The sequence below is a fragment of the Pan troglodytes genome, chromosome 2 (genome assembly GCF_028858775.2).
Source record: "Pan troglodytes isolate AG18354 chromosome 2, NHGRI_mPanTro3-v2.0_pri, whole genome shotgun sequence".
Classification (NCBI taxonomy): Eukaryota; Metazoa; Chordata; class Mammalia; order Primates; family Hominidae; genus Pan; species Pan troglodytes.
In genome coordinates, this window is record NC_086015.1 from 23,438,988 (window position 1) to 23,463,659 (window position 24,672).

The following is a 24,672-nucleotide window of genomic DNA, read 5'->3' on the forward strand; positions in this document are numbered from 1 at the left end:
GTGTGTGTTTTCTTTCTTAAGGGGAGAATTTAACACTCTTCCTGGCCTCTTCTCAAGTTTGGGAAGTTAAAGGCCAGTCACCCTATCATCTTGTGATTCTAAATTAGAATTAATAATTATTCTTAATTTGTTTCAAAAACTTAACCTTAATCATAAAATATTTTTTATTGATTTTCCTTAGTACCACTAAACGTTTTATAGCCTGCCTAATGATTCAGCCTGTTTTTAAGAGGGCATCTAGACTTTCTCTTTAGCATCTTATGGTTTTGATATTCATGTTAGCAAATACAATGCAGCATTCTAAACAGACATAATGTGTATTTTTCTATAATTGTGGTGTATTTTAAATTTTGGTAGCTAGCAACAGTTTTAGGAATAGAATATGAAGGCATCATCCATGACACTAGAGCACAATAAGTACAAATTTAGTGGCTTCTATGTAACTTCCATTGCTAGTCAAATATGATTCAATTGGATATTTCTTGTTATGTTTTTTTAAAAACTACTTACGGCTGAAAGACTTAATTCATTATCTTTTGCTCCTGGCCCCAAGTTTCTCCATAAATTGTGATTAACATGGGTAATATTTTCACATCTTTGCTTCTACCATGTATACATCAAAAGTGCAAATTGCTGCATGACCATTCTAAACACTGGTATGTGGTACTGGGACTAAACTCAACAAAGACAATAAATGATTAATATTTACTTTCTGTGATTAACATTATTTCAATAAAGATTGATTATTTTACTTTCCCTATAGCAGTATTGCCTTATAGGGCTAATTCAAATCAATAATACTTTGATAAACTTAGCAAGTACATGACATTATACTTGACCTGCAGATATTTAGCACATGTTCACTCTGCCAATGAAAAAAAACTAATGTTCTTCTTCCTCACAACAGCTGTCCAACCATAAACTTGTTCTAGCAACTTTCTTGTCCAGTCAATACGTGCAGACATTTCTTAATCTGATACCTGGAAAGGGTAGGGGCAGGAATTTGTTATGGGGCTAGAATGTGTTTGCCTTGTACACCTTGATTTCATGTCCAGGTAATAGTGTTTCCCCCACCAATTTCTTCATTGTTTTAAAAGAAAATGGCAAAGCCTGAATAAATGTACTCTCCACAGAACATTAGTCTGCCTAATTATAACTAAACGTAAGTTATAGCTCTAACCTGGGTGGTTTGCAGATGCATCCCATCACCTTATGTTTTTCAATGAAAGAGTAACTGATTAGCAAAGATCAATAGTATAATGCTGAAAAATGGAGCCCACAAGGAAATCTTTCTCATCTTTGAGAAATAAGGATACTGAGACCCAAAGTTACTTAAAAACTTAACTAAAGGTCCTAAATCTAGACAGTAAGAAGGCCACAAGACTGTAAAATTAGTGAGGTAGTTTTAGGTAATGAGGTGAATACCAACATGGTATTCACCAGTACCTGCTTGCCAGGACTCAATACAAGGTCCAGCACGCGTGGTCAGTTCTCCATAAATATTCATTGAACGAATAAATAAAGTGGAATTCTTTCTAGGATGCCAAGATTGGCAGGATGTTGGTGCTGTTTTTATAGCTAATGTCATTGTGACTGAAATAGCCATACCATGGCAACCCAAAGTATGAAAAGTATGATGACCCGAAAGTTATTGCAGACACTAGTTGCTTAACAGAGAATGTGAATGCTTATTGTGCAAGAGACTGCATCATGATAAATTCTCCTCAAATATACAAAATTTAAAACTTTGCTGTATTCAAAACATTTTGGCTATATTTACATCCTGCATCAGTATCCAACTTTGAGTTTTGAGCAGCAAGTTAGATTTCTAATGAAATATACAAGAAACAAAATTTCCAAGTTTAGCAATATTGACAACAATAAATCAGACTTAAATTCTTCCACACCATGTGGCTATGTATTATTCCTAGTATCTATAAATATAGATTTTAGTCTACTTTTTCTTCTACCAAAATAGGCTAAATTTCAAGGTTTAAGTCCAGTTCTAACTTGAAGATAATACCTAGTTGTAATCTAATAATTTTAAAACTCTATTTTTTATTTGACATACATATTTATGAAAAACTCAGATATTCATAGTCAATTTGACGTGTTTTCTTTTACTGTCAAATCTGATAAAACAGACTTGTATTGAAGCCTGCTACATACCAGGGACTTTGCTTCCACAAATGCTGGGCACAATAAAAAATAAAAATTTTAAACAATGCTGGGTACAATAAAAAATTTAAAAGTTAAAAAAATTGTTGAATGGGAAGTAGAGGCCATTTGTCATAATAACATTCCAAAGATATAGCTTGCTTGCTGCTTGTTGTTGTTAGTTAAAATTTGTTAGTTGTTGGTTCTTTATGAAATTGAGCATAATGGCCATAAAACAAATAAAAGCTAAAGCCCAGGTATGATGCTATTGTATGCCAAAGTTGCAAAGCCCTGCCCCAAGGTAAACATTCTTCTCTTTTCAGTGTAATCTCACTGAAAAATGAAGCCTGTAAGTCAAATGAGGTTATCAGTCCTAAGCTTGCTTTTTTTTTTTTTGAAAATGATCTCTCTCTCTCTTTCTAGGGAAAGGGGATTTAATTGGAGCAAATCTATCAATTAAGGACCAAGTGATCAAGACCAATGCAGATGTAAAGGCTTTAACCTACTGTGATCTCCAGTGCATCATCCTCAAAGGACTCTTTGAAGTGCTAGACCTTTACCCAGAATATGCTCACAAATTCGTGGAAGACATTCAGCATGACCTCACATACAACCTCCGAGAAGGTCATGAGAGTGATGTAAGTCTCATTTCTAATTAGTGCTAAGACCTAATAACATTGGGCCTGGAGATCATTTGTAACAGTAAAGGCAGATGTCATGACCTCACCTTAAAAAGTCTGTGAATATCTAAGACGTGAATATTCAGCCACCAGTTAAGCAATTAAATAATTAGCGAGAAGCCAAACCTAGAGTTTGTTATCAACATTCTAGGAAAATATTTTTCATGAATGACTTCTCAACTCAGTTTCTTTCTTGTTTCTTTTCATATGCTTAAAACTACAATCCATTTCAGTTATATATAACATTAGGTAGAGATGTGTGATTTCTCCAGAATTTAAAGATTTCCAGATGAAGTATATGGTTCAGTTTGCTGTGTTTGTAATTGTTCACTACTCCAATTGCTTGACATAGATTTTGCTTAAAAATAATCTTTTATTTAATGGTACACAAAACAGTCTATCTTAAAGTGAGTAAATATGCATAAAAGGATTCAAGCGAAGGATTGTCACACTGAAAGCATAATGAACATTTTATGCAATTATATATTTGCTGCAAGTTTCGTATTAGACAAACAGCTTTCCTGTCAAAATATGTACTATACTGCATCCTGTGATTAAGCCGATCGTGAACATGACTTCATTAGATGTCTCAGAGAGACACATGATTTAATAGGAATGATTGTTGAAAGGCAAGCCAAGGCATGCATAGCATTGTGTAACAACAAGCCTTTATATGCTGTCTTGAGCTTTGTCCCAGATATTTGTAACTCTTGATTTTTTTCCTATGTACTTAAGAAGCTATGGTTTTGACCAACCCATATTGTGCAGATATTCATGTCAATCATTAGTATTCTCTGCTTTGAAAGGTAGAAAGAAAACTTAAATTGTGTATTATTTTATCTTGGTTGGGGCTATCTAATGACAGTTAGTATGTAGATAATATCCCATTATGAGGTTCAAGATGACCAGTTTTGCATATATGCTTCTCTCCATTGTTGATAGCAAACAGCAGAGTAGGTACCAACATTTACTGGCTATGTTTTATGTGTTAAGCACTCTACCTATGTAAAGCATCTCATTTATTGCTTAAGACAAATCTTTAAGGTAAGTCTTGATCTATTTTTATGGAAGAGAAAACAAATTCAGAATGGTTAAATCACGTGTGTATGTTCACACATACTTGCAGGTGGCTGGGTCAGAGTTTCAACATAGGTATCAGAGTTTAAAACATACATTGTTTCTGTTAAATATGTTGCCTCATCTTGAAATCCTTTTCATGTCTTTTAAAAAAAAATCAGTAGATTGAATTTTAAAACTACAGGTGTCTTTTGTGCTCACCATGACAGCATAAAATGACAATTGTTTTGAAAATCAAAGGTGAGTTAGGGGGTGGAAGTAATCAAAGAGAAGAAGAAATTAGCAAAGAGAGAAAAATCGCTAATATTCCTCAGCATAGAAAGTGGGAAATATTGGATCTCAATCTCTATTTTATTTCATTTGACTTATTAAGGATCCTTATCTTTTTAAAAAATTCGTGGCACACAAAATGATGTTTTCAAATATGTATACATTTTGGAATGGCTAAATCACGCTAATTAATATATGCATTTCCTCACATGTTTATCATTTATTTGTGGTGAGAACACTTAAAATCTCCTCCCTTAGCAATTTTCAAGTGTACAATACATCGTTATTAACTAGAGTCACCATGTTGTACAACAGATCTCTTGAACTTATTTCTCCTAACTTAAACTCTGTATCCTTTAAGCAACGTCTTTCTAATCTCTTCTGGACCTCCAGCCCCAGCTCATGGTAACCATCATTGTACTCTCTGCTTCTTTGAGTTCAAGGTATTTTAGATTCAGTATATAAATGAGATCATGTAGTATTTGTCTTTCTATACCTGGCATATTTCACTAAGCATAATGACCTCCAGTTTCATCCATGTTGTGGCAAATGACAGGATTATCTTCTTTTTTAAGGCTGAATAGTATTTCATTGTGTATGTATACCACATTTTCTTTATTCATTTGTCTGTTGTTGGACACTTAGGTTAATTCTGTATCTTGGCTATTATGAATAATGCTGCAATGAAAATGGGAGTGCATATATCTCTTTAAGATACTGATTTCATTCCTTTGGATATATACCCAGTATTAGGACTTCCAGATCATATGGTACTTCTATTTTTAATTTTTTTAAAGAACTTCCCTACTGTTTTCCATAGTGGCTATAATGATTGACATTTGCACCAACAGAGTACAGGGGTTCTTTTTCACATCCTTGCCAAAATTTCTTTGTTGTTGTTTTTTTTAAAATAGCCCTTCTAATAGGTGTGGTTTTAATTTGCATTTTCCTAATGATTAGCAATATTGAGCATATTTTCATATAACTGTTGGCCTTTTGTATGTCTTTTTCTGAGAAAAGTTCATTCTGGTCATCTGTTTTAAAAATCAGGTTATTTACTTTCTTGTTATTGAGTTGTTTATGTATTTATTGTTGTTACTGAGTTGAGTTTATGTATTTTGCATATTAACTCCTTATCAGATGTATGATTTGCAAATATTTTCTCCCATTCTGTAGATTGTCTCTTGATTCTGTTGATTGTTCCTTTTCTGTGCAGAGCTTTTAAATTTGATATAATTCAATTTATCTGTTTTTGCTTTTGTTGCCTGTGCTTTGGAGTCATATCCAAAAACATCATTGTCCAGACCAATGTCATGGAGCTTTCCCCTATGTTTTCTTTTAGAGTTACATAATTTCAGTTCTTACATTTAAGTCTTTATTCATTTTGAATTTGTTTGTATATGGTGTAACATAAAGATCTAATTTTATTCTTCTGCATGTGGAAAAGGAATTTTTATCTTTGATAAAATTTTCATGATTCTTTTCCTATCTTCTAGAACATTAATTATAGTAATTTAAAAATCCCTGTATACCTGAATTATCTCTGGAATTATTTCCATTGTCTGTTGTTTTTCTCTGTTTCTGTCTCTCTCTCTCTCTCTCTCTCTCTCTGTCATTTGTTCTTTTTTGGTCATTTAGTTCTCATTTTAAAAAAGGAAAAGCGGGTGTCAGAATTTTGTTTAAATATAGATGTTGCCTATTAAAGATTGTTCATGTCATTTTCCTCAAAATAAGATTTTCTTTTCACAGGCAAACAGTATCAGCAAACCAACTTAATGCTGACCATAGTTTATTTTAGGCTTTGTTAAGGTGGCATATTTCAATTTTGCCCTCAATCCTGAGGTCTAGCCTTTATTCCTAAAACAGCTTTTCTGGAGTCTCAGCTCAAACCATAGTATGTTTACCAAGGCTCTTCCTATTTAGCAGAGCTTGAGGTCCAGCCTCCATCTCCCCGACACCACGTGACTGCTGAAATCTCTATCCTGTAATTTAGCCTTCTAGGTGCTATTTTAATCTGTTTCTTAGAGTACTACTCCTTGCTGTTCAAGTTAGGAGTTGGCTAATGCCTTAAAGGGAACATCAATGCAGTTTACTTCTCTCTGGTATTATATTCCTCAAATCCCTTATGCTTTGGTTTACCTGAACTTCTCTGTCTCCTTAGTTGGTAAGGATGGTCCTTTCTCATCTCTTCTCTTCTATCTTACAATGAAATAGCAAGTGCCTGCAGAAAAATTCCTAGCCAAATGTGATGCTCTCATTGGTGCACTTCTCTTTTCTTAGGGATCACGTCCTTCAAGTCTTAAAGTTGATTTCTCTCAAATTCCTTCAAGAAGTTTCATATGGTTTGACTGTGTATCTCATCTTGAATTGTAGTTCCCATAATCCCCACATATCATGGGAAGGACCAGGTGGAGATAATTGAATCATGGGGGCAGTTTCGCTCATCCTGTTCTTGTGATAGTGAGTTAATTCTCGTAAGAGCTGATGGTTTCATAAGGGGCTTCCCCTTTCACTGGACACTCATTCTTCCTCTCCCTGCTGCCATGTAAAGAAGGACGTGTTTGCTTCCCCTTCTGCCATGATTGTAAGTTTTCTGAGACCTCCCCAGCCATGCTGAACTGTAACTTAATTAAACTTAATTCCTTTATAAATTACCCAGTCTCAGGTATGTTTTTATTAGCGGCATGAGAACAGACTAATGCATAGTTATTTTACTAATTTTGTCCAGTTTGATAATTACTTTTGATTGGAGGGTTAGTTCAATATAAGTTACTTAATTATGGCTGGAACCAAAAGTATTGCTTCTTTTCAAAGAGGACTCCTTATGAGTTACATTTTAAAGGCAGATGGGACCTTCATTGTTTTATACTTCCTGATGTTTTATCCCTCAAAACTTCTATTTATATATAACTGAGAGTCTAGGGGATACTATGCCCTCTAAGGGCTAGATAAGTTTGGACCTCTCTTTCTATAAGTTTGTACCTAGGGGAAAAGTCTTGTGCACTCCCCAAGCATACTGTGACTTTCAGGGGAACTTGTATTCTGATGATTACATTATAGATTCCTGTTCTCTACCCTGGTGTCAGACTAACTGTAGAAGCAAGCCCCTTTCCTTGATTTTCACAGACAAAACCAAAAATATCCAGTCACACAGGATTTTCTGTGGTTAAAGGCTTTGTGGAAATTTAAGTGATGGGTTGTGGGAGGAGGAACATTTGCAAAATGGAAATGTACACAACATAAATGTAACTTATCTATACATCCTTATTTTTAAAAGTCATGTGGCCACTCTGCCATGTTTTTTGTTTCTTTGTTATTATGCTTTAAGTTCTAGGGTACATGTGCACAACGTGCAGGTTTGTTACATAGGTATACATGTGCCATGTTGGTTTGCCGCCCCCATTAACTTGTCATTTACATTAGGTATTTCTCCTAATGTTATCCCTCCCCCTCCCAACCACCCTACAACAGGCCCCAGGGTGTGATGTTCCCCGCCCTGTGTCCAAGTGTTCTCATTGTTCAATTCCTACCTATGAGTGTCCTTGTGATAGTTTGCTCAGAATGATGGTTTCCAGCTTCATCCATGTCCCTACAAAGGACATTAACTCATCCTTTTTTATGGCTGCATAGTATTCCATGGTGTATATGTGCCACATTTTCTTAATCCAGTCTATCATTGTTGGACATTTGGGTTGGTTCCAAGTCTTTGCTATTGTGAATAATGCCACAATAAACATATGTGTGCATGTGTCTTTATGGCAGTATTATTTATAATCCTTTGGATATATACCCAGTAATGGGATCACTGGGTCAAATGGTATTTCTGGTTTTAGATCCTTGAGGAATTGCCACACTGTCTTCCACAATGGTTGAACTAGTTTACAGTCACACCAACAGTGTAAAAGTGTTCCTATTTCTCCATATCCTCTCCAACATCTGTTGTTTCCTGACTTTTTAATGATTGCCATTCTAACTGGTGTGAGATGGTATCTCATTGTGGTTTTGATTTGCTTTCTCTGATGACCAGTGATGATGAGCATTTCTTCATGTGTCTGTTGGCTGCATAAGTGTCTTCTTTTCAGAAGTGTCTGTTCATATTCTTCACCCACTTTTTGATGGGGTTGTTTGTTTTTTTCTTGTAAATTTGTTTAAGTCCTTTGTAGATTCCGGGTATTAGCCCTTTGTCAGGTGGGTAGATGGCAGAAATGTTCTCCCATTCTGTAGGTTGCCTGTTCACTCTGATGATAGTTTCTTTTGCTGTGCAGAAGCTCTCTAGTTTAATTAGATCCCATTTGTCAATTTTGGCTTTTGTTGCCATTGCTTTTGGTCTTTTAGTCATGAAGGCTTTGCCCATGCTTATGTCCTGAATGGTATTCCCTAGGTTTTCTTCTAGGGGTTTTATGGTTTTAGGTCTAACATTTAAGTCTTTAATCCATCTTGAATTAATTTTTGTATAAGGCGTAAGGAAGGGATCCAGTTTCTCATATGGCTAGCCAGTTTTCCCAGCACCATTTATTAAATAGGGAATCCTTTCCCCATTTGTTTTTGTCAGGTTTGTCAAAGATCAGGTTTGTCAAAGATAGATGTGTGGGATTCAACCAACCACCAATCAAAATCATCAAAAAGTGGTGTCTGTACTAAATATGTACACACTTTTTTTCTTATCATAACTCCCTAAACAATACAGTATAACAACTATTTACATAGAATTTACATTGTATTAGGTATTATAAGTAATCTAGAGATGATTTAGAGTATACAGGAGGATGTGCATAGGTTATACTATGCCATTTTATATCAGGGCTTAGAGCATCTGAGGATTTTCATATCTGCAGGACGTCCTGGAACCAGTCTCTCAGATACTAAGGGACCACTGTACCTATATAATGATAATTCATTGCAAAAGTTTCAGAGTAGTCCTATGCATTAAGTTAACACAAATATAAATAAACATAATTGAATGCAAAAGTTTCATACTAGTAGTATGCATAAAGTTAATAGAGGACAAAATGGAAGAATATATCCATAATGTCTAAACCCATAAGGGTTTGGTCAAAAAGTAAAAAGTATTACTGTTAGAAAAATGGGCAAAATATATGTACAGGCAATGTGTAGATGAAGAAACACAAAAGACAACAAGCAGATAAAAAATATGCTCAAAAACATTAGAAATATAAAAATGAAAATAAAAAACAAAGGCGTAAACTTTTAAATTCTTAGAATACCAACCTTATGGAGAAGATTAATAAAAGTGTATAGGAACTTATGCAGTTATTGGTGGAGAATATAGTCTTGTGTATCCATTTTGCAGAAAAATATGTCACTACTTAGTCCATTTAAATATATATACAGCCTATGACCTCTCAATTTCAAAGTGTATCCAAAAATTTTTCATACAGGTCTATAACGGGGATCGTATGGGGATGTTCATTGTAGCTCTGCTTATTGTGGACAAGAGTTAAAAGCAACCTGGGTATTCATCACTGGAAGACCAGGTTCAATAAAATATGGTGCATAACAGAATTCTGTATAGCAGTGACAGTATATGTAAGTATGTAAAATGTAGGATTTATTGACAAGAAACAGAATGATATCTAAAACAATACCACTTGTGTAAATTAAAATGTACTCAAATCAGTGTACAATTTCATAAGCTAATTATAAACTAAAATACCAGAGGAATTTCTATACATTGAAATACCAAAGACTGTCAATACCTAAGACAGTCCAGAAGAAGAACAAAATTTGAGGATTTATGCTGTCACACTAACAAAACTTTAGAAACTAAACCTACAGTAATTCAACCAAAGAGGTATGAATGCAAGGCTGTACAATTTCAATAGAACAGGCTCCACAAACAGGCCCACACTTTATGGTCACCTGATTTATCACAAGTTGCTATAGTGAAAAAAATGGCAGTTTAGACTATCAATTAATGATGATGTATTAACTTAAAGCTTATATGGAAGAAAATAAACCTTGGCCTAAAAGTTGGCCCATGAGATACTTAAAACTCAATTCCAGATGGATTGCAGACCTAAACGAAAGAAAAAACAATAAAGTTTCTAGAAGAAAACATTGCAGAATATCATTAGGACCTTGGAATAGCAAATATTTCTTGAGGAGGACATGGACTGTAATAACAATAAAGGAAAGAGAAATTTACTAAAATGAAGAACTTTTATTCATCAAAAGACACCAGTAACAGAATAAAAAGGGAAGCTGAAGAATGGGAGAAGATATTTGTATCACATATATTTGAAAAAGAAAGAATATCCCGAATGTATTAAAACTCCTAAAAATAAGTAAGAAAAAGACATATACTTCAGTTTTTAAAATGAGGAAAACGATCGGGCACTTTTCAAGTGGCTGATATCCAAATGGTCACTTGCCATTATCCAAATGGCATATCCAAATGGCCAACTGTTTGATCATTTACTTCTTGTACACCTCTTCCCTCCTCAGTCTTTTATCTAAGTTAGTAAATGACATCATCATCTACTCTATTGCTCATAGTAAAATAATTTAATAAATTATAGTGAGAATGATATGATTAGTATCAAGATAAGTAATTGAGATTAGCAGAAATAGCACCCAAGATGCCAAAATAATTAAAAGGAAATATGAATAGGTAACTCAAGAAAAGTTTTGAAGGCATTACTTAGAAGATTTTCTTTTCTTTTATTCTGCTTCTCCATATTTCAATAATGCTGGAGAAATCTTTAGCAATTCGTAAGTTTTACTTGTCAACTTAAGGAAGAAGATGCCATCTAGGAATTTCATAGCTAGAGAAGTCAGTGCCTGGCTTCAAATCTTCAAAGGACAGACTGATTCTCATTAGGAGCTAATGCAGCTGGTGACTTTAAGTTGAGGCTAATGCTCATTTGTCATTCCAAAAATCCTAGGGCCCTTAAGAAGTATGCTAAATCTTTTCTGCCTGTACTCTATAAATGGAACAACAAAGCCTAGATGTAGTACATCTGTTTACAGTATGGTTTACTGAATATTTTAAGTCCACTGTTGAGACCTAGTGCTCAGAATAAAAGATTCCTTTCAAAATATTACTGCTCATTCATTGACAGTGTACCTTGTTATCCAAGAGCTCTGATGGAGATATGCAAGGATATTAATGCAGTTCTCATGCCTGCTAACACAACATCTATTCTGTAGCCCATAGATGAGGTGTAATTTCAACTTTCAAGTCTTATTATTGAAGAAATATATTTTGTAAAGCTATAGCTGCCATAGATAGTGATTTCTTTGATGGATCTGGGTGAATTAAGTTGAAAACACTCTGGAAAAATTTTGGCATTCTAGATGCCATTAAGAATATGTGTGATTCCTGGGAGGAGGTCCAAAATATCAACATTAACAGGAGTTTGGAAGAAGTTGACTTTAATCCTCATGGATGACTGAGGGGTTCCAAACTTAAATGAAGGAAGTCAGTGCAGATTTGGTGGAGATAGCAAAAGAACTAGAATTAGAAGTGGAGCCTGAAGATGTGACTGAATTGCTGCAATTTTATGATAAAACTTTAACATATAAGAAGTTGCTTCTTTAATTTTATTTATTTATTTATTTATTCATTGAGATAGGGCCTCACTCTGTTGCACAGGCTGGAGTGCGGTGGCATGATCACAGCTCATTGGAGCCTTGACCTCCTGGGCCCAAGAGATCCTCCAACCTCAGCCTCCCATGCACGGGCATGCACCACCACACCTGGCTAATTCTTTTTTATATTTGTAGAGATGAGGTCTCGCTATATTGCTTAGGCTGGTCTCAAACTCCTGGGCTCAAGCAATCCTCCTGCCTCAGCCTCCCAAAGTGTTGGGATTACAGGTGTTAGCCACCATACCCAGCCAGGAGTTGCTTCTTATGAATGAGTGAAGTGGTTTCTTGAGATGGAATCTACTCATGGTGAAGATGTTGTGAACATTGTTGAAATGACAACAAAGGATTTAGAATATTACATGAACTTAGTTTATAAAGCAGTGGCAAGGTTTGAAAGGCTTGACTCCAATTTCAAAAGAAGTTCTACTGTGGGTAAAATGCTATCAAACTGTACCGTATGGTACAAAGAAATCACTCATGAAAGGAATAGTCCAATTGATGTCACAAACTTCATTATTGTTTTATTTTCAAAAATTGCCACAGCCACCCCAGCCTTCAGCAGCCACCACCCTGATTAGTCAGCAGCCATCAACATCAAAGCAAAACCCTTCACCAACAAAGAGATTACAACATACTGCAGACTCAGATGATTGTTAACATTTTGTAGCAATACATTTTTTTTTTTTTTAGATGAAGTCTCGCTCTTGCTGCCCAGGCTGGAGTGCAATGACACGATCTCGGCTTACCGAGCTCCATCTCCCTGATTCAAGCGATTCTCCTGCCTCAGCCTCCCGAGTAGCTGGGATTACAGGCATGTGCCACCATGCCCGGCTAATTTTGTATTTTTAGTAGAGATGGGGTTTCTCCATGTTGGTCAGGCTGGTCTCGAACTCCCTACCTCAGGTGATCTGCCTGCCTCAGCTTCCCAAAGTACTGGGATTACAGGCGTGAGCCACTGCACCCGGCCAATAAAATATTTTTAATTAAGATATGTATGTTGTTTTTAGACATATATAAGTCTATTAATGCACACTTAATAGACTACAGTATAATGTAAAAATGACTTTTATATCCACTGGAAAACAAAAATTTCATATGACTCACTTTACTGAGATAGTAACTTTATTGTAGTGGTTTGGAAGTGGTCTGAGGTATGCCTGTATCATAACTCAGTTTCAGGGGATTCATTGACCCTTTCAATATCGTATAGAGAGTCCATAAAATTCCAATTAAAAATATACATGTTAAAATATCCTGAGGGAAATATAGTGGCCCTTGTCTCCTTTCGCAGATTCATGTATAAGTAGACACACACACACACACACACACGTGCACACACACAAATATATAACCAAGCAACCTGCAAAGAAGGCATGGGATAAACATCATTAACAGCTGCCATTTCTGATTGCTTTCTCTGTGATAGACACTGTGTATGCATTATCTGGTGAAATCTTTATGACAGTCATGCAACTTGGGTACAGTTATATTCACCAGCTGTACAAAGTATGTGTTTCCTTTGTCAGGAATAAGCTGAACTTTAATGTATGAGTCAACTTGCCTTCAGTAGCCCATGGGGGCAGGGAAGAATGTGTTTGTGGGAGCACAGGGGGCATTGTGGGAGTGGGAGCTGAAACATACCTACCTGACCATGACAAATGAGATTCAATATAGTGATTCTCCCTGCCTCCACTTGTATCCTCTTATGACCTCAAGGCTACAGGAGTAATCTTTGTAAAATATAAATCAAACTGTGTCATTTTGCTGCTTGAAATAGATCCCCATGGGCTGGTAGTAACATCCAGACTTTTTATCGTAACTTTCAAGGTTCTAAGCCTTCCTTCCCCAGCCTGCCTTTCAAAGTTATCTGATGCCATCTTGCCTCCAGCGTTACACTCCAGCAAACTGGCCTGCTTTCCCTTCCTTAGGGAGGCAGGCTCCACCCACCTCACTCCCTCCCTCCCCTCCTCCCCACCTCTGCTGCCTCAGGGCCTTTGCATTTGATCTTCTTTCTTCCTGTTGTGCTACTCCTCTGCCCTTACCTGACAGTCTGCTCTGGAGTTTGCCCTCTCCCAGTTATCCTCTGTTATATCACCTTGTTTGTCTTTTTTCATGGCATTTAGCAGGATCTAATATTATTTTAATTTGTATATTTTCTTGCTCATGATTAGTTTCTCCTACCAAAACCTATTTTATGAAACCTTTGTCTTGTTCTATACTATAGCCCCAGTGCCTAGGTCAGAGCCTAATGCAGAGTCAACATTTAATACATATTCAATGAATGAATGAACAAATGTCAATAAGTTTACTTTGGTGCCTGGAACTAATGTTAAGTTTTAAGAAAATGAAGAAAGTCCTGAAGACAGCAGCCTCTATGGCCAGTAAGTAGAGTCTAAAATGAGAAGCAAAAAACAATTTAGGATTATATCTGTTAGACATAGCAAAGCCAAGAAAAGTATCAATACTAGGATTTGAAAGAACAAATTGAAAGAACGGCCAAATTGAATAACAACATTTTTCACTTCCCCTAAGTTCAGGAAAAGAGATTTTCAAAAGCAACATGAGGAATTTAAGCTGAATAATAGGGGAAAAATAAAGATTGCAATCTGAGTAATATTTCTCCAGGTGGTTTGATATAGTAAGTAGAGTCAAAATAAAAGATCTGCCTTCAAATCTCAGCTAACGCGCCCATTTTCTACATCTAATTTCCATGAACTATTGAGTTAGGTCTACTTGAACCTCTTGGCACTGGGCAATTTCTTGTGTAATTAAGCTGTGCTATATCCATGAGATTCGACTTCATGATTCCTTCCTTAGATAAAAACAAGCCTGACTAGATCTTTCAAATGAAGTTTTTGATTTGCAAACATCTCTTGATGCCTATGTGACTATATTACGATTTAATTCAATTCAAGAATGTACTGAAAAGGGAGCTATTCCAAGAAAAGACTTATTTTAAATTTAGTCCCCATTTCAGTCTGAAATAAAATTGGGCTGCTTAGAAGCAATTTTCTTGAAAATGATTTATCGAATATTAATAATTTTTTAAATCATATCTGACAGCCCAGATACTTAATTCTTCAAAAGTAGCCTGTGTGTAGGTGTGCATCTGCTAGCAGAGTCCTGCATAATAACAGAACATAATTAATTCTTCACTTTTCTGAGATAATTGTTCTTAGAAAATTGCATACTAAAGGACTCACATGTCATTTTACCATGTCAGCTTTCCTTGTTATCTCAGGCCCAACAAGTGTTTTGTCAGTTGTGTACTTTAAAATACTCTCCCTCAGGAAGCAAAAACACTTCCATGAAATACCTTGCAGTGAACTGTTTTACCCTTTTATGCTGCTTAAGAAAATGTTAGATAGGAAAAGCTCATTAAATAATGGCCTGGAAATTGTACTTGGATCCAGTATGTTTTTTTGTTGTTGCTGTTGTTTTTTGTTTTTTGTTTTTGAGATGGAGTCTCGCAGCATCGCCCGGGCTGGAATGCAGTGGCGCGATCTCGGCTCACTGCAACCTCTGCCTCCGGGGTTCAAGTGATTCTCCTGCCTCAGCCTCCCAAGTAGCTGGGATTACAGGCACCCGTCACAGTATGTTTTTTATATTCTGAAACTTTCCTCCTACTGATGTCTTTCAGTAGATTCAGAAGTGATTGTGGCAAACATAGTATCTTGAAGGAAGAGATCGTGTTTTGATTAGCATCTCCCGAGCCTAGTTTTGTGTTTATGTTCATGGTATTGAGGAAATAAAGATCAATTTGGACTTCTTGCAACTGTTAATACATCCTACTTCCTGACTGCAGCAAAATGACTCTCAGTGCCCCTTCTCCTCTTAGTGATTGCCTAAGATGACAGCTTCATTCCCTTTATTATTATCCACCTTCTTCCCATCTTCATTGTTTTCTCAGTGAGGACTGGACTCTACTGGACTCTACTGGAGTCCAAGGTCATGTTCCCTTCTAACCCTGAAGTTCTAGACTCCTACCTCAGAGAAATGAAAGCTTGATACTCCGTAAATCAAAGGAAAGTAGTTACTTTCACCCTTTCTCAAATTATATTTGATTTTTTTTAATTCTTATTTTAGGATAGAGCTAGTGTGGGACATTGCAAAAGGGCCATCCTGGGAATCCTGTTAGGTTTGGAGGTAATTCAGAATGAGGACATTGATTGTAAACAATAGAAATTCAACTCAAATATAGCGTTAAAAGAAGGGGAGATTTAATGTAAGAATTCCAAGTTATCTAATGGGATCAAATAAAACACATGCACACATACCACACGTACCCACTGGATCTCAGGAACTCTTACAGTCAGGCTCTCAAACTCTAAACATTATCTCTCTGTTTCTTACTTTTCCTTTTCTCTGCATTTCCTCTTCATTCTTCTCTCCTTCAGTAGACTTGCCATCTTATTGCCTGCATCCAAATGGCAGAAATATGGTCTCAGACATCAGCTCTTCAATTTAAATAGGAGCAGAGTAAGGTGGACTTTCTTAGTTGATTCTAGATTCTTGTGTAAAGACTCTGAGTGGTTCAGATTTAAGTCACATGCCCATCCAGCTTTCACTAATTATTGTGAGTGGCAGAGTGATCGGGGGCTTCAAGGATGAAGAGAGATCACCCTGTAGTAGCATGGTGGTTTCCATGGAATCCCTGAGGGCTGAAGAGTTGAGATAAGAGACAAGAACGAGAAAGAGGGTGGGTAGGCAGAGGTAGCTGCTGGACACATAAAGCAAAGATAGAAATTGTATGAATTGTGGGTCTCCTTTGTGCTGTGGCATTATAGTTTGTCTCCATGCAATCATATCTCAGCAACATTTTCACAGAAACCCAATCCCTTATAAAAAATATATTAAAATAAAAGCATATCAAATAGGGAGCACATAAAAAGCTTTAAAATATGCTGCAGTGGCTCATGCTTCATCTTTTCTGGGTTCTCTCCTGTGTGGCCTCTTGTTAGTCAAAGAGCACGACATATACCCTGCAAAGAGATCAACCACATTTTTAGTGGCATCTGGATATTTCAACTTACGTTTGCAAGTTGAACAGTAAGCAGTTAGATTTTTAAGTTTGTTTATGGGGAAGGGGAGTTTAGTTGGGCTGGGAAAGGGAGAGAAAGAAAAGGCCACCTGCCATACCATGAACAAGACAGAAAAGTTTTTCTTTCTTTTCTTCCCTGGTTGCTTCCATCCTGAAGAGAACAGCAGATGTTCAGCCTTAAATAAAGTGTTAAATTTGCATATGCACACACATACCCACAAACAGGCATGGCTCCATTTACATGTATTCCTTGAGAATGAAAAACAACCTACTGCTATATCCACCAGGAATCCGCATACCTGCTCTACGGTTACTTGGCAGGAAGAGGGGGATGTGGAGCAAGGGTCGTCCATTCCATGCTACATTCTGGATAGTTGTTTAGGCCTATGAAGTGCAGTGTTTGCCCTCTGTAGAGTTCTTCTGCAGGCTGGGTTAACAAAGCCACACACTCACGACAAAGGCTCCATGAAAAGAGGATGATGTACATACTGTTGATAGTATAGTAGCTCCTAGGAGCCAAGCTGCATGCTAAGCACTTTACAAACATTAACTTATTCTCACAACAGCTTTAGAAATAAGTTGTATAAGTTTATGCTCTAGATAAGGAGACTAATTAAGGATGAAAGAGGAAAGAAAAACTGGTCCAGAATCCTTTAGCAAGTAAGCAAGGGAGATCAATTACTGGAATTTAAGTCCCAAACCACCTGACTTCAAAACCCAGTTGAAACTTAGTATAAGTTTATCCATCAAAACAAAGTTATTGATTCATGGTCAGTTGCCTAATCCTGTGATTACTGAATGCCAGCTAAGTTAATGGAGCATTCATAGGAAACATGTTTCCATGGGAGAATCAGCTTCATGAGCCAAATGCTTAAGTAAAAAATGAAGCACAGCACTTTTTGATAATTTATTAAGCTGTACACTTTTGACTTATGCACTTTTTTCTGTATGCTATACTTCAATTAGAAAGTTTTTAAAAAATGAATTATAAGAATTCTACCAAGTTACAAGTGAATAATTCAGTTGTGCACATATGATTTCCTTGAGAACAGTTACTGTGTTTTAATTCATTTTTGCAATTCTTTTTTTAATGGGATTGCTGGTACAAAGTATGTGCTTGATGAAAGCTTATTGGAATTTAATCACTTCATTCGTGTGTGTGTGTGTGTGTGTGTGTGTGTGTTAATATCCACAGAATAACAGAATGTTAGAACACAAAGGCACTTTATATACCATCCAGTAAAGCTTTTTCTTTGGTGATATGGTCTGGCTCTGTGTCTCCACCCAAATCTCATCTTGTAGTTCTCATAATTCCCACTGTTGTGGGAGGGACCAAGTGGGAGATAATGAATCATGTGGGCAGGTCTTTCCTGTGCTGTTCTTATGATAGTGAATGAGTCTCATGAGACCTGATTGTTTTATAAGGAGTTTCCTGCACAAGCTCTTTTTGCCTGCTGTCATCCATGTAAGATGTGACTTGCTCCTCCTTGCCTTCCACCATGATTGTGAGGCCTCCCCAGCCATGTGGGACTGTAAGTCCATTAAACCTCTTTCTTTTGTAAATTGCCCAGTCTCAGGTATGTCTTTTTCAGCAGCATGAAAATGGACTAATACAATTGGATAACAAGTGGCATAAAAATTCAGTCACTGATTAGATATATAATATAAGTGAATTACATACCTGCGTTAATCAGAATATCTCCTTTGCAGAGAGGACATTCACATTTGGGTAAATCTCCCATGGACATCAAGCATGTGTTTCAAATAAGATTTAGTCAAATAAACAAAATACATCTCATCTTTTTTTACTTTCTCTTGTCAACTGAATATTTAGTAGCATACCTACTTGCTACATAGAGGTAAGAATGTCAATGTTATTAAGTATTATGAGCAAGGTAATTTGTTTATATTACCTTATTTAATTTAACTTTTAATCCTTGCATTGTTTCTGGGAGTTTGGATTATTTTTTGGCTTCCCAAACAAGGGAACTGAATATCCAAGTAGTTTACTGCCTGAGATTACAAAATTAGTGAAAGAATCAAACAGAATAAAATCAAGTCAAACTCATGGTCTTCTGCATACAAGCCTAATACATTTGTCCACTAACATAATCTGCCACAAATCAGAGAGAAATGGGTTAGTCTTCTTCTGATTTATAGCATAAGCTATACTGAATTTCTGGAATAACATTCAGTTTAATTTTCTTTAACTTAATTCTATTGCTCGTCATATCTCATCAGAAACCGACTGGAACTAAACATTTTAGGAAAGACATCTGATTAACAAGAGGACAAGTAAGGTGACAAAATATCCATACCTTGGCCATTTGACTTGCCCGCTCCCCTTGTATTTGTGCTCTTATTTGCTCGTAAATCCATCCATTTATTAAATAACCCTATGGTCACAGACTGGCTCTGGGAGAATTTCTTCCAACTCAAGTATACGTTTTTCAGTCTGCTATTTACATTATTGTTCTTCATCCTTCCCTTGCTCCATCTTTAAGAGTAAATTTGTGAAATCACCACTCCACTATCATTTCAAATGTACAAAACAGTATTTTACTTTCTTCCCAGACTGTTTCATTCTTGGAAGAAGATGCAGGTCTTCTTATTAGTGGAAATAAATGAAAATCTCTTTGGAGTGTGAATGTATCATATTTGCCAACCAGTAACACATTCTGAGAACTTCTTGTATACACACACAAACTGATGCACACACATACATTTATGTAGAGGGATTGAGAACACAAGTGAAAGAAGCAATGTCTTTAATTTAGATTTTCATTCACATTTTTCAGTCAACCTGCAAATATTTTACCTGTGGATATGTTAGGACTTTTTAAAACATAATTCTATTATGCTTTCTGTCCAAGAATTATGCTTTTTGTCCAGGATTTTCAGAATAATCCTGAAGGTTTTATCATGGTAAATATTTCACTGTTTGAGGCTGTGCCAGGATAATAACATTTCACAGGTCATCCTTAGGCATGTGGGGCATTTCTTCTGTTGGCCTCTAAATCCCAAACCAGTTATCCCTTTAATCCCAGTTCTCAAACTCAACTGTTAGATTTAGTGCATGGTATGATTTAAACTGTGTACATGAGCTAAGTTGATGGAAATTAAATTAAAATTTAAAACAAATTGCAAAATCCCAGGATAAACATATTTAATAGTGCTTTTCCCACAAAATTCCCCCAAAGGGTGTAGACAGCAGAGAGGATGACATATGGTGGAGGCAGTCTGCTTACAGCGCAGCACAGACTGTGCTCAGCAGGCAGATCTGGAGGCCTCCAGTTTGATCAGATTCAAGGCATCTATTTGCTCACCATTTAAACCCAGCATGCCAGGATGCCAAAAGAGCGGCAGCTTTGAGTGGAGGAAACAGCAGCCAAGTCATTAGAAATACAAAGCAAGCTAAATGCCAAATTAAGGGGAAAACTGAAGTACCTCGAAATTATGAATGTGAAGGCCAGCATGTGGTGATGACAACTCTGTAAGGGTCAGGGGACCCAGGAAGATGCATTTCTGTCAAATGAATTGGGATTCAAAGGGTTTGGTTTCCAGGTCATTGAAGAAAATAATTAAGGAAAATTCTGATACGAATGTATACAACATACTAAACATTTAATGATGTAATTCCACTTGTATTTTCCACTGTTAAGATTAATGTCTTTGAAAGCGGAACATATGATGACTGATTCGTGTGACTGCATTTTGCCAGCATTCATAAACAGTCCCGAGTCTGATTATTGCTAATGAAGCATATTTATATCCTAGGTTATACAGTTTACATTTTCCTTTGAGGCTAATATTCAGTCTTCCATCTTGATAGTACAAAATGTTAGCATCATATATAGAGAACAACGAAATAGGATTCTATCAAAAAGAGCAATGAAGAGGATCCAGAAATCCTGACTATTAGACTCAATACACATACAACTAAGGCCAGAATTGTTCCTCCAAAGAATCTAAAGCTTTGAGTTTCCTGCAACCCCCAAAGAAACAACTAAACAAGCACAGTTTGATCCAAAAGATTGGAAGCTTAAAGGGCCAGAATTGCACAAATTTTTGTAAATATTCATTGAGGTATCATCCTTCCAATGGGGTCACTTGTCTATATTTTGCTAAATGAAAATAATAGTCTTAAGGGAGAGAAAAGCTTGTCCTGAAAAGAGGCTTCATGTGTATAACTGAATGATGACTTTGTACAGAATCTATAAATAACTAAATTAGGTAGTTCTGTCTATTCAGAAGTTATGCCCATTCTAAGTGAATTTGCCTTGTTCACTGTTCACGTTTTTACAAAGAGAAGCTCCTCATATCCCTGTGATTTTTCCCAAATTTGGAAATGCTGACTTTGTAACCAGGTTGCCATGTGATAACTCTAAATGCTTGTCCAAATCGTACAATTTCAGGAAAAGAACCATTGATTCACCCTTCTTCCCACAAATCTTGTCCCTAATTTCCTCACTGTTTATTTCAAAAGGTTAAGAAAATGTCTATCCTATGATGAAAGCTCAGGCTCAAAATATAAACTCACTTTAAAAATTAATATAAAATACACGAGACTGTGTAAATAACTGGAGAATAATTTCTCCCCCATGGAAAACATGCTCCACAAGGAAACATTGAGAAAGAGACCCAGGGAAGGAAACTAGAGATTTATCAGGCATATTTTATTTATGACATAATTCTTGTTCTGGGAAATTCCTTCTTTGGGAGAACTATTGAGGGAGCAAAAATGTCAAATCAGATGTGTTTCATTCTAAATTTCAGTGGCTTGTAATCCCATTACGAATTCCCTCAAAGACTTGTTTTTAGTCAATATATAACTAGCCAGTAACATCTTCCTTCTGATGCTCCACGCACCAATTTTGAGTACAATACTGTAGTATAAGAAGATTGGCCATATGTCTACTACCTGTGAGAATATCTTACTCACCTGAAAATGATTATTTGGTAAAAGTGCTAATTCTATGATGAATAATATTCTTCAATCTTAAGTTTCGAAGATTTCTTTAAGTAAAAAAATTATGCATTTAGTCATGTGGAGGATGCATATCAGCCCACTATCATGACCCTCTATTAGCCCTCTTCTTCTTTTGTGGCTAATTGAGCTTAACCGAGGCAATATATTTCAAATCAGCAAAGTAGTTTATTTCAGTTTGCTGGTTCAAGCACTATCTTCAACAGACAAGGAGGTTCAACTTTTTTGTTGCAGTGTATAATTGACAATGGGCTTCCTAGGCAGCAAATTAGGCATTTCGCATTAACGCTAAAGTGCCACAGGGAGTTGTGATGCACAAACTTCTTGCACTAAAGTGAGCATCTTTCTTAACCGACCTGGTTTGAAACCTAAATACTTGGTGGGTATCCTGAAAATCTTATGAAACCGTCTATTGTGTTTCTTTACAATTACACAGTAGCTGACTTTACAAGCTAAGTAGGAGCCATTGTACCCTAATCAGAAGCGGGTCACTGGGGGGCATGGGATCTCAGCTTAATATAATGAATTTAAACAGTGTAAATTCTTTTCACACAGATTACCCTGCTGAATTCCCAAATCATTGATTTGGGGCATAGCTTCTTAAGCTTGAAATCTTTAAAACTCTTACATCATTGCTGAGAGATTTGTAGTCAGTTTTCTTCACATAATAGTGTATATTTTTCTCCTTTTTCCTTCTAGAATGATATGAGCCACATATTAGTAAATAACCCTCTTTCCCTCAAAATCATCCTGCATTTTCCAAGCTTTTAAATAGGTATCAAGAAACTTCTTTGGATTTTCTTTCAATTTCAAAGCCTTGTAGTTTAGGTAATTGCATCCAAAGATAATCATTCTTGAGTTGATTTGTATATATTATCAATGTCTTATTGACTGTATTCACACCCATGAACAGTTTTACTTTATTTAAGTAAAGCATATGAAGGGATTGAGAAAGAAAAATATGGAATGCCTGGCCATTTCTTTATATAAAGTATTCTTCCTAGTGTTGTGCAAAGAAAAGTGTGTTTTGTGGCATGGCATGATAGCCCTTTTGCTGGGAGAACAATTTTAGGAAAACCATTATTTAAGTATATGGCCTATTTATTAAGACATTGTACATATTTATTGATTGCAAGTGGGATGGACCCATGCATGTGAATGTTGAGATAATCATCACCCAGCTAAATGATTGATGTAAAATATCATAATGCTCCATTCCCAACATGAATTCAATTCAAAGAAAACTTTTATTCATAATCAATATATCAATAAAGTATAATTAATATTTATAAACAAGAATTACTCTTGATGCCAGACATTGGACCGAGAACTTAACAATGAATGTGAGGATTTTTTTGGTTTTCTTTTTTTTTTTTAACTGTAATTTCTATGTGAGAATTCCGTGTGGAAGGGGACCCTGAAGTTGAAGGGATATGAGGCTTACACTGCCCAACAGGCTCCAAATGCTTTCTCTCTGGAGAAATGAGAGGCCTGGAAGGCATGACACTATCACCTCTAGCATGACACTAAGACCTCTAACAGGAATGCTTGGAATTATGGCCAGGTGGAAGCAACAAACAAGGAATACAGAAAGAGTTTCAGTGAGAGAATTAAGAGAGATGCATGATTATTATTGCTAATAAAATTAAAAAGGAGGGTTAATCTTAAGATGTCTTACTATGAGTTATCAAATACATCTTCTTCTTTAAATCTATTTATTTATTATTTACATTTAGGAAATACAAGTACAGATTCCTTACATTCACATATTGCATAGTGGTGAATTCTGGGCTATTCGTATAGCCATCACCTGAATAGTGAACATTGTACTCAATAAGTAATTTTTCAACCCTCACCCCCTGGCACCCTTTTTTCATCTCCAATATCTATTATTCCACTCTGTATGTCCATGTATACCCATTGTTTAGCTCCCAAGTGAGAACATGCAAGTATTTGACTTTCTGTTTCTGAGTCACTTCAGTTAGGATAATGGCCTCCAGTTACACCCATGTTACTGCAGAAAACATAATTTTATTTTTTTATGGCCTAGTAGTATTCCATGGTTTATATACACAGTTTAGGATTCATAGGCCCATTTTCTTCATCTGATCCTCCACTGATGGGCCTGTGAATTCTAGATTGATTCCATATCTTTGCTATTGTGACCAGTGCTGCAATAAACTTATGAATGCAGGTATCATTTTGATGTAATGATTTCCTGCCCTCTCGGTGTATACCCAGTAGTGGGATTGCTGGATTGAATGGTGGTACTATTTTTAGTCTTTGAGAAATCTCCATACTCTTTTTCATAAAGCTTGTACTAGTTTACCCACCAACAATGTATAAGCATTCCTTTTTCTCCACATCCTCAACAACATCTGTTGTTCTTTGACTTTTAATAATAGCCATTCTCACTAATGTAAGATGGTATCTCATTGTAGTTTTAATTTGAAATGCACCCCTTTTAAGGGTCTTGAAAGACACACACACACAAAAATTAGAATTACATTTTAATTACATTTGGTTTCTATACTGCATTTCTCTTAAATGTAACACAAGCCAAATGTGGCCAACTGGATCTCCATTCAGTTTTCACATATATATCTCATTTAATTCTCGAAACAACTCCAGTTATTGCCATCACTTTTGAGAAGAGGAAATGAACGTTCCCAAAATTTGACTGTAAGACTAGTTCTAGCCATTAAAATGTAAATAGAAGTCATGTGTCACCCTAGGCTGGGGTAGTCATGTGCCCAGTATGCCTTCCCCATACTGTCTCCTGAGCTACCTATTGGGTAATACCAGAAAAATCCTGAGACCACAAAACAGAAGCAGCCTAGGCCCCTGAA

At 36.1% G+C, this 24,672-nt stretch overlaps 1 protein-coding gene across 2 annotated transcripts in view; it reads left to right on the forward strand.

Moving 5' to 3' along the window:
• KCNH8 (potassium voltage-gated channel subfamily H member 8) overlaps window positions 1–24,672 on the forward strand; it is a 393,974-nt gene that overhangs the window by 304,666 nt on the left and 64,636 nt on the right. For both annotated transcript variants that reach the window (XM_001162672.6, XM_054680428.2), the window contains one exon: window positions 2,581–2,795. In XM_001162672.6, coding sequence (XP_001162672.1) covers window positions 2,581–2,795 — 215 coding nt within the window. The remainder of the gene's footprint in view (window positions 1–2,580; window positions 2,796–24,672) is intronic.